Source organism: Lasiosphaeria miniovina (genome assembly GCF_030549165.1).
Source record: "Lasiosphaeria miniovina strain SMH2392-1A chromosome Unknown B0T26scaffold_1, whole genome shotgun sequence".
NCBI classification, from domain to species: domain Eukaryota; kingdom Fungi; phylum Ascomycota; class Sordariomycetes; order Sordariales; family Lasiosphaeriaceae; genus Lasiosphaeria; species Lasiosphaeria miniovina.
The window spans coordinates 2,228,862-2,239,846 of NW_026848220.1; the positions used below are offsets into that span (position 1 = coordinate 2,228,862).

The 10,985-nt window shown below is 54.7% G+C and overlaps 2 protein-coding genes across 2 annotated transcripts; both read left to right on the forward strand.

Moving 5' to 3' along the window:
- Positions 1-1,704: 1,704 nt before the first annotated feature.
- On the forward strand, positions 1,705-3,654 carry B0T26DRAFT_736469 (cation efflux protein; the record flags this gene model as incomplete). The annotated part of the gene is made up of 3 exons (XM_060443327.1): positions 1,705-1,830; positions 1,914-1,997; positions 2,071-3,654. 3 exons carry the CDS (start codon positions 1,705-1,707, stop codon positions 3,652-3,654), a joined length of 1,794 nt encoding a protein of 597 aa, XP_060302432.1.
- A 1,144-nt stretch (positions 3,655-4,798) lies between these two features.
- Positions 4,799-6,534, forward strand: B0T26DRAFT_669958 (uncharacterized protein; the record flags this gene model as incomplete). The annotated part of the gene is made up of 2 exons (XM_060439127.1): positions 4,799-5,230; positions 5,326-6,534. 2 exons carry the CDS (start codon positions 4,799-4,801, stop codon positions 6,532-6,534), a joined length of 1,641 nt encoding a protein of 546 aa, XP_060302433.1.
- Positions 6,535-10,985: the final 4,451 nt, after the last annotated feature.

Below are 10,985 nucleotides of genomic sequence, written 5' to 3' on the forward strand. Positions count from 1 at the left end.
AAGGCCCCAGCTAATAAATATTTAGGGACTAGAGTGTGAAGCTGGTGGGACACACGTCTTGATTCATGTCTGGGTTGGGAACCCCCCCTCGACTTGACATGGAAGCAATCGATGGCAGAGTTTCAACGGCCCCTGGGGAATGAGAGTTCTGGGAGCTCGGGGTTCCTGGTTCCTGGTTCCTGACTTGGGCTGGTTCTTGGCTTGGATGACTAGGTTGGGGTCGTTAGTACCCGTTAGGGCTCAAAACACCGGATGAAAAAAGGGGTAAACCCTTTATCTATGTAGGTAGTCAATTGGTGTTTTAAGTTTTGACGAGTAGTTTATTTGAGTCCACCTTTTTTTCGCTCCCTGGTTGGTACCACCTACGGAAAGCCTCGTTAGGTTTTGATCGCCGCAGGACGAGAACGAAGAGAGGAAAAGTAGGGGCGGAAAGAGAAGAGAAGAGGGAAAGAGATAAATTTGGAGAAAGCCAGCTGACCAAAAACTTTGTTCCTTCTTGGCGTGAAACTCCCGAATCCAGCCAGATCCCATTATGTGCGAAAAGGAAAAAGGTTTCACGTGATGGGCGGGGCCGCCATCCCCCCTTTTTGGTTCGTGGCGCGCACCGGGTTTTTGCGATGCTGCCCATGTGGCCCTGGCGAACGGACTTGGCCGCTGATGTCACCAGACAGGTGGAAGACGCAAGCAAGGGATGGATGGGATGGGGGGTATTCCCTTAGGGTAGCTAGTTGTAAGCCATCCAATTATGTTCGCGGCTGGCTGAATCTTCATTGCTGGAGAACATGCTTGAAGATTCACGGCGTTTCTTGGTGAGTTCAGTCTCCAACTTTAATGCTTGTCTGCATTCGGGGACAAGACGACGCTCTGGCTTATTCACCGACCGGCTTTTCTTGCGGGTATCATTCCGAATTTTGTCGGGGTTTTGTTGAGGATCGGCTGACGATTCTTTGAGAGAGCGAGATTTAATAGGGAGGGTCGGGACTTTTATCTCTACTTGGACGCTTGATGTCTTAGACCCCGGAATCACCTCCACCTTTTGGTAGTCCGTCGGTTTCGCCGCGGAATGCTGCCACAGCCCAAAACCCTTTTTGCCTCGGCCGTTGCTAGCATATCTGGAACCTACACACGTATCACTTTTTTTTTGTAGCCCGTTTATTCCCAGCCCTACACCTTGGGACTTGACGTATTCCCTTTCGTCTTATTCAATTATTCAGACAAAAAGCCCGAACCTTATTTGCGGCTCTCACAGGGACCGGAGGTTGCAGCTGGTGCAAACTTGGTGGGGTTCCTGTCGCACCGTACTTCTGCAAGTAAGCCGCCCTGGCGGAGGCGAATCTCCATTGTCCGAATTCGCATCCCTCCCGCCTCACCCGGTATTCAACCAACGCCACGCCGCAGCCGCATCCGCCAAAGAGGGTTGGATTATCTGACCCTCTCCGACACCCTTTCTACCTTAATTCTAACCACGTCGCTACACGAGCGGTTGCTGCCTCTTTTTTTTCCATCGCATCGCATTTAATCTGAGCCCTTCCTTCTTTCCGCGTCTCGCAAGAACTTCCAACAACACCGCAACACACCCGTCCCGCATTTCGTTCGTTCCTCCGGCTGTCCGCTTGCAGCGCGTGGGACTCTTCGTCATATATTTTCCCATAGAGGGGTCGCACGCTTTCTCTCGAGAGGGGGGGACCGACGTCGCTCTTGAAGATGGCGTGGTCCAAATCGACGCGCATCAAGGTGATGCTCGTCATCGACGTCATGTTCTTCCTGCTCGAATTGGGCGTCGGCTTCGCCGTCCAGTCGCTCGCCTTGATGGCCGACGCCTTCCACATGGTGAGTGATCCCGCGCATGTTGCATTTCCGCTAGCAAACTTCTCAAGACTGAGGATTACTAACTTAACCCTTCCTTGATCTAGCTCAACGACATCATCTCCCTGCTTGTCGGGCTGTGGGCGGTCTCGGTGGCCAGCAAAGCGACGACTGACAGATTCTCATACGGGGTATTGTTTCCTTGTCGATATGACTTCTAAGAAGGCCGGTATCTGATTACTGACTGTGATTTACCGACTGCAGTGGCTCCGCGCCGAAATACTTGGCGCCTTTTTTAATGCTGTTTTCCTCATCGCCCTCTGCGTGTCGATTGTCCTCGAAGCGCTCACGCGACTTATCGATCCACCGACAATCGGGAACCCCCAGCTGATTCTGATTGTCGGCTGCCTTGGTCTGGCTTCAAACTTGGGCGGCTTTCTGGTGCTGGGCGGACACGGCCACTCGCACGGTCCTGGGGAACACAGTCACGGCGAGCACGAACACGACCACGGCGAGGCCCATGAGCATGCCGACGGATATTACGGCGTTGATGGGGCCGAGGAGGGACATGCCGGTGTTGTGGGTGGTCTGCCGAATATTGCAGACGAAAACGGACGCGTGGCCGACCTATTGCCGGAGGTTGCTGTAGCACGATATCATACCGCTTCTGCAGGCCCCGAAACGCCGCCGCGCCACATAAGATTTGAGCACGAGGGCGCGCGCTCCGAGCCTATTGAGCGATGCGGCAGTCGCGCTTCGGTACGCTCTAGGGGAGTGGACCGGCGCACACCTAGCGGCGTGAGACACGGTCGTCTCACTAGCATTGAGGACATCAGCATCCACCCCGCAAGCTTCCGGCAGGATATCATTGACGCCAGCCGGTCTCGTCACGAGGAGGAGTCCAGCAGTGAGAGCAGCGAGAGCAGTGTTGGTGACGACGAGACTGCCGTTTTGGACGAGACAGGACCCGCCGAAGACACGCCTCTGCTTGGGAAGAACGGCCACGGCCACGGCCACGGCTACAGCCACGGCTCGAGCTACGGAGCGCACGAAGATCCGGGACGCCGACGGAGCTCCGAAGTCCACCATGCGCACAACCACAACAAGCCGAAGAAGTCGGTCAGCAAGAGCCACGGCCACAGCCATGGCGACATGGGTATGAACGCCATGGTACTGCACGTCATTGGGGATGCGCTGGGCAACGTGGGAGTTATTGCCACGGCGCTCGTCATCTGGCTGAGCGACTGGAAGTGGCGCTTCTATGCGGACCCTGCTGTGTCTCTGTTCATCACGCTCATCATCCTCCGCTCCGCCATCCCTCTCACCATTGCTGCATCCAAAATCCTCCTACAGGCGACGCCTGACAACATCGATCTCAAGGAGGTTCGAGAGGACATCCAGAACCTTCCAGGGGTCATCAGCTGTCACCACGTGCACATCTGGCAGCTCTCAGACACGAAGCTCGTAGCGTCGATGCACATTCAAGTCGAGTTCCCTATCTCGGAAGCCGGCGGCGAGCGGTACATGGAGCTTGCCAAGATGGCACGCAAGTGTCTCCACGCGTACGGCATCCACAGCGCTACCATCCAGCCCGAGTTCTGCCTCGATGAGGGACACGACCATGGCGACGACACAAGGCTGCAGATGGACGGCGCATTGACGGCGCCAAAGTGCGGCAAGGCCGAGAACAATCTCTGTCTCCTCGAGTGCGTTGACAACTGCACTGATCAGGGCTGCTGCTTGAGTTCGGGTTCACAAGGGTCGCGGCCGGAGAGCAGCCATTCCGGTCACAGTCACTCGGACCACAGCCATTTGGAGCACAACCATTCGGAGCATAGCCATCATTGATTGCACTTACCAGGCGCCAACTCAGTATTTTTCTCCTTGTTTTTTCCTTCGCCGTATAACATTTACCCATTTTCTCTTTTCACTCCGAGCTACCCGCTTACGAAATCTAAAAGGGTAATAGATTAGGTTGAGTTGGGCTTAGGCATAAGGAGTTGGTGGTCGTTTTGGTATTGGGTTCCTTTTTGTATCAATGTTTACGCTGTCTAAACAAGGAGTTTCTTCCTCATCTTGGTGTCAATGACAGGATCGGGAGGAGTTTCGGCGGAATTTTGTCTTTTCCTTTTCCCATTCCTCGCCTTGATCCGAGGCATTAGGAGAAGGAGTCTAGGTTCAGGTTAGGCCCAGTTTTGGTGGCTCGGGTTAGGAGACCAAGTCATTAATTTCTGTGCTGTCTTGTTTCTTTTGACGGGTGGCGAAATCATTGGCATTAAAGGACGTGGGAAAGCTGTCGTGGTTTGATGCGGATATCCACATGTACCTGTGTCTTTCTCTATACCCAGGGGCGGTCAGCATGGATTCATCCGACCTTGCTTGTTCTATTGTATTGTACGTTACGAGGTATTTGGCCATAGACAGGAATGAAGAAGTGAAGCGTAAGAAGCGGAAAAGAGTGGCTGGACTGTTTCTCGTGTAGCAATTCGAAAGGTGTTCTATATATATATTTAATAGTGAAATTATAAGAGATGATGTCTTGAACCCTATTCGCTACCCCTCTTGCCCAGTTGGCCAGGACGGAAACAGCACTTTATGTGAGTTGATATCCCGATCAGGTACTCAGAGACATTTGCGGGCCGAGCTTGACCAGGCCACGACGTGAACGGTCGGGTGTTTTACAGGGGCTAGACGGGTGGCGCTATCGCTTATCGATAATCTACAGCGGCTGGCACATTCCTTATCAATCCCGCTCGCCGGATGACACAACCGACCAACTCGAGAGCACCGCCAACCAACCAACCAGGACCCGTTTACTAAACATGACTTACAAGCACATCTCAAGCCACTTTGCCTTCATATCTCGCTGCTCCAGGAATATTCCCTAATTTATCCAGGGACCATTTCGTAGCAAATTGATCTCTTATTGATGACGATCATACGAAAGCGCAAGGACGACTTTTCAATCCATCTTGAACTTCAATCTTGAATCATGAACCCCCAGGACGAATCCGTATCCAACCCTGAACTCGAGTCTTTCCGTGAACAGTGGAGGGCCGAAGTTCGGGCCAAGGTTGTTCCCCGTCATGCGCCCGCCAAGGCATCGTCCTCGTCCTCATCCTCTGCCTCTACTAGACCTGTCCGGGCCGCAGTAGCGGTCGAGCCTCCGAGAAAGCCGCCGCCGCCGCGGTCCAGCCAGCCCGCCGCAGCCGGCGAGGACGTTGAGGACGACGATGAAACCCCGGCCTTTGGTGGGCCGAGTGCTGCAGCTTCTTCTCAGGACCACGCGCAGCCGAGCACCAAGCTACCTGTACCTGTCCCAGCGGAGCCCGTCACCGCTCTTGATCACTACGAGAAGGCGGTGGAGCGCGAGGTTGCCGGTAACCTGGGCGACAGCCTGAAACTGTATCGCAAAGCGTATAGGGTGAGTGAGCGAGTACTTAGTCCCTGGCATCTGTTGTGCCGCGTAGCCAAGGTCAAAGAGTGTTTGTTGACTGTGTTCCCAACTCTCCCACCCAGTTGGATGATCGCGTCGACCAGGTATACAGGGATAAACACTTTCCAAAGCCCGTCCCTCCAGCGCCGGGCCAGGCGGCTCCAGTATTGGCTCCAGCTTCAGCTGCCCATCAGCCACAGCCAATGAAGGACCTCATCGCGAGCTTTGCTAGCATAGCCATCGAGCCGGGTGCTCCCGAAATCGAGGGAATGCCCCAGCGTCCCTGCCCCGTCGCTTCGCTGCCCGACGAGATCCTAGTCCACGTTCTACGAGATGTCGCCGTGTTGGATGTCGGACTCTTTGTCCGGCTCGCCCAGGTCTGCAAGCGCTTCGCCTATCTGGTCGCAACCGAGGACAGCATCTGGCGCCGCGTGTGTCTAGGTTCCGAGTTCGGCTTCGGCGGCATGCACTACCACTGGCAGCGACAGATCACCTGGGAGCCGCTGACCGAGGAAGACGTCATCCGCGAAGCCGAGGCCAAGGGCGTCGACGGCGAGGGCGGAAGCAGCGCCGACGTGACCACGCCGCCGCCCTGGTCACTCGAGGAGCGGGCGCAGCGTCACGCCGAAGAGAGCGCGGCCGCAACTATGGCCTTCTTCGGGTCCCTGTACGGGTCGAGCTGGCAGCGCATGTTCCAGCTGCGGCCGCGCGTGCGCTTCAACGGCTGCTACATCAGTACGGTTAACTACATGCGCCCCGGGCAGGCCAGCGCCAACTACGTCACCTGGCACAGCCCTGTGCACATCGTTACCTATTACCGCTACCTGCGCTTCTTCCGCGACGGGTCGGCGCTCAGCCTCCTCACGACGTCCGAGCCCGCCGACGTCGTGCACTACCTGACGCGAGAGGCAGTTGCGCTGCACGCCGGTCCCGGCAGCCGCGGCGGCGGCGCCTCGCACCACCTGCCCAGCGCCGTCGTGCAGTCGGCCCTCCGCGGGCGGTGGCGCCTCACCACGGCGGCCGACCGGCCGACGGCATCGCTTAGCGTGGTCGAAGGCGACCTCATCGTCGAGACCGAGGGCGTCAGCAAGTACATCTACCGCCTCGACCTCGCGCTGCGCAGCAGCTCGGCCGCAAAGTCGTCGGCCGCCGGCGCAAAAAACAACAAGCTCGTCTGGCGCGGCTTCTACAGCTACAACCGCCTCACCGACGATTGGGCCGAGTTCGCGCTCAAGAACGACAAGCCATTCTTCTTCAGCAGGGTCAAGAGCTACGGTGTCAAGGGGGAGTGAGCGGTGTGCTTCTCCTGGGTGAGGGGGGACAGGGGCTGGTTTCTCTTGATGCAAATCTTTTTTCTTTTCTTTCGTTAAACCTAACTGACAAATTTATGGGAGTGTGATCTTAGACTGGCGTGGTGCTTTACAAGCGTATGATATGGCATGAGACAGAGTCTTTGCTCGCTAACAATGCAAGGTCAAGCCAGGCGGTGGCATTGGGTCTAGAAAGGGCGTTTTTTTGTTTTTGAAAGGGATATAGGCGTCATGTGGTTATTATTAAGAGAAGCAAACATGGCGCGATGGTACCTCTCTAACTAGCTGGATGTCCGTAGCTAAATGTTTGTTCATTTCCGTGGGCGATATTGTGCATACTTTGGGTAGGTGGGCAAAGACAATGTAGGTAGGTGGGTAGGTAAGTAAACAAGGCGGTTCCGTGCGGGCGATGCAGTTGGCGGTTCTACAAAACAAATATTGATTTCTTCCAAATCTTGAAATGAAGTCGGGTGACCTGCTACCCACCCCTCTCTCGAGGTGGTGTTTCTTTCTCGTGGGAGCTTTTTTCTCATCTCCTCTGGTTCTATTCCCATTCTCGTGACCAAGCCTCTCGCGTTTTGTTTCTGTTTTTTTCGGCTTCTTCCTATCTGTCCACTCCACCGTCTTGTCACCGTGGGCACAGAGTGCCTCTGCATTCTTACACTCCCTTTTACAGTCTTATGCTCTCGTTGCCTAAAACATTTGTCAATATTTGCACTTGGGGTGAGACGCTGGCTTACACCGACAATTTCTTACGCGGGCTCTCCCGAGCCCAGCCATGTTCAGCTGGCTGGCTGACGGATAGCCAGCCACATCGGGTGGATGGGGAGCTCGTCCCCGAGTCCCAAGCCAATAATTGGCCGCGATCAGCTCGGCAGTCCACAATGACAGACGGGTGTGGCGGAGAAGGGAAGAAGTAAAAGAGGCTGCAGACGCAAAGAAACCTATCATAGGGGCACCAGAATATGCACCATGCGGCTTAAGATGCACGGTAACAGGCTTTTCGGGGCTTGACAGACTATTGAACGGAAAGACAAGGTGAAACTACAGCGGTACTTGCTACACGTGCTGGTTACCAAGTTGCACAATGTTGAGTTGTTGTGCACCAGCCCGCGCAGAAGAAACATACTCCTTCCAGCTCGCCAAGCCTTCTTATCAAGCAACAGAGAACGTCAGCTACGTCCCCCTGTCACTCAATGATTGCCGTCCAGCCACGTTACACAGAATCATCGTCTGATGAATTGGGCGCCAATATTTTTTTCCCCGGACCTAGTGTGTTTTGACGCCCACTGCGCGCCTCCCCAGCGAAGACGAAATTAATAAATGCGCCGCACCGCGCCGTGCCGGAGTGGGTGGCCGCCAACGGCCCAGATCAACGGCCGTGGGGGCCTGCTAAGACGATCGCTATCGGGTGCTAGACTGAAGTAAGCCACGAAGAAACGCCTTCGGGAGATCCGCGCCATCAAAAGAGGGGTGGGGGAGGCATATACGGAGAAAATGATAAAAACTACCTGAGACAACGATAACAAGAGAATGGTAGCTGGGAAACGAGGGCATCCGTGACAGGCGTCTAGAACAGGGACACAAAGGCAGCAGAACCGAATCTACGGATTCCCAAAGGTTGGTATACCTCCACGGTACGGATACAGACATATGAGATGCTGTGTAACACAAGAATCAAGAAAAAGAGGTTGTCCAGCTGAGGTAATGGAAGGTCTGGCCTGTTGCTTATGATGCTAGAAAGTTAATAGTGAGAGAAGAGCCCCACTGACTCCATCGCGACGGACTTCCGCCAGCCAAAAAGGACGGGAAGGCGCGTCTCGATTCTCAAGGCTGTCAACCCCAGTATCGGTCACGTACCTGCATTGCCTCTCTTACTCGGGACCTGATGTTGGGAAGGAGCGAGTGTTGGTGATGCAACTGCTGCTAGTGCCCACCACTGCCACAGACTGACTGACTGCATTCTTATTCCATCTTGGTTGGAGTCCAAGTGTGATACGTAGATGGATGGATGCTGTCATCACCATCCCTCCCAACCCCCCGGGCCCAAAAAGAAAAAGAAGCACTGGGGTCCATAAGTATCCCATCTCATCTTCTTACCCTATACTGTACCTCGCGTGTGCGTATTCCGTATCACTATCATCCGAACTTTTCCCCTGTCATCACCATCCCAAGGCGCGCACTCGGATGCGTACGTGTTTGCCTCGTCGCCAGCGCCTGTTCAGCGTCCCGTCCCGAATACTCGAATATCCCAACTGCCATTGGCGAAAGGGATGAGTGGATGGCGGAGCGATTCATGCAGGTACGGCAATCCATACATGCAGCAGATCCGCAAGTTCCGGGGAGTTAATGAGCGAATGGAATGGGTTGGGATTGTTTGTCGTTGGGCGTGGCTCTCGAAGACGGGGGGAAGATGCTCACTAGTAAGGAACAAAATCCTGCATTTCGCAAATTGAAAGTTTATTCTCTCTCCTCCTTTCCCTGCTTACACGCGCCTCCATGCGGTGACATTGCCGCTTTCCGGCTAGTAACCTGGTGTTTTGCCTTCGGCAAGGCGGGCACGGGGGCACGGGTTCAACTCCTACAACAACGCCGGCCTGTTGGTGTTAGCAGTTGGTTCAAAAAATCGTACCGAGAACCTGCCGAGAAGATGGACTTTGCATAGCGTGCGGGCTATATCGAAATTTTTGGTGCAACCTCTCCTCTCGTCGTGCGGATTATATTGTTGTTATTGCCTCCATTACGAACAGGCTCATCGCCAACGTTGACGGGCCGCATTTGGGACGACTTCCACGGACACCCAAGGCACCGGCGCACTCAAAAGACGTTCAATACGCGGATCGGGTTTATGCTTATTTCGTCCTTCTCCTAGTCTCCTCCAGCAGCTCGGGTCTGGCCCGCCCTGGAAAATGCTTCCATGCACAGAGTATTCAACTAGGGGATCTATCTGGCAACGGGGGTTCTAGATTTGCGGGAGCGTCGACGATCCTAGACCCGACGTGGGACAAGAAACAGACACGATTCCCTTTCGGGCCAACTACTGCTGTCTTCACTCTGCAGCAACCCCCCTGCCGCCTGGTCCCGCCCTATGCCACAGCAGCTTAGCTGAGCTTGCTCGCCCAAGCCACTGGGCGCTTGCTTGCTTTAGACTCTTGGCATTTGGTGCCATTCACGATAGCCGAATCCCTGTCATCCGCTTCCTGCAACCTTTTTCTTCTCTTTTATCAGTCAGGGCTTACGGCACATATGCCATGGTTGTGGTGCGTGGCCTGCAAGGCCGCCACACGAGATTACACCACATACCGGTACCTAGCTAATGGCCAAGGTACGGGGTACTTTGTACCGGAGTTGGCGTCGTGCGTGGGGTGGGGAGGCTCAAAGAGGGAGAGGACGAGAAAAAGGCAAAGAGACGCGGCGCGTCGTCGACGTCAAGAGCAAGCAAGAGAGAGGCGAGCCTCCTCTAGCCTAGCCTGCAGCCTGCAATATACTGTGCAGCACAGTACATACGTTGACCTGGCTCGACTCCCCAAGTGGCCGAGTGAGCCTCTTGGGGTTGTGCCTGTTGCATTCTTGGCCCCCCGTCTTCTCGTCAGATCCAAGGTAATCAACCTTATCACGCCCCCCTTTTCGTCTTCCTTTTCGTCAGACACAGGCCAGCCCTACGGAGTATGTACCTCGTATATCTGCACCTTGCCCGCACGGAGCATTGCCTCCCCTCCTCCGGCTTGCCAAGTCCGTCAACGGAAGACACTCTTGAGACTCCCGGCAAGCCAATGTGCGCGGCTAAGCATACTGCTCTCTACCTCTTTATTTATCTTGTTGATTTGCTTCGCGCCTACACCCTTTCTCGCTAGGTCGTGAAAGTCATCAAGTTGGGGGGTAACTATATCGCCTGTCCTTTCCTTAAACATCTGGATGTCGCTCCTTTGGCTGCTACGGTACCGCACGTCTAGTAGCAGCACACACACCTCGTTCTTTTGTTGACTTGACTTCGCTCCTTTGATGTCTTGACACGGCATTGGTAGTTCATTCTTTCGTTTGAATATCCTAGGTACCACCCGACATCGCTTGCCGTTGTTTTTCTTGAGCAAAAAGTGTACTAGGGTTCGAGTCACTCTTTGCTATCGGGATGAAGGGAATACTTGGCTTGCTGGCTACTGCTCTGTGGCTAGCTCTAGTCAGCTCGTACGCACCGACCGACTCGATTCAAGATGCCGTGAGAGCCCCTGCCCCTATGTCGACTGAAGATGGCGTCCTCTTAACACAAAGTGCCTGTCTAGGACCCCGCTCAATCTGGCTATCTGCCAAACCACAACATGGACCCGAACGTGGTGGGATCCTCGAGCTTCGGCATCCTCTGGACACAGCCAATGACAAACCCACTCGAGACATGGTATGCCAAGCCGCTCGTTTACACCATCGGGGGAATCGAG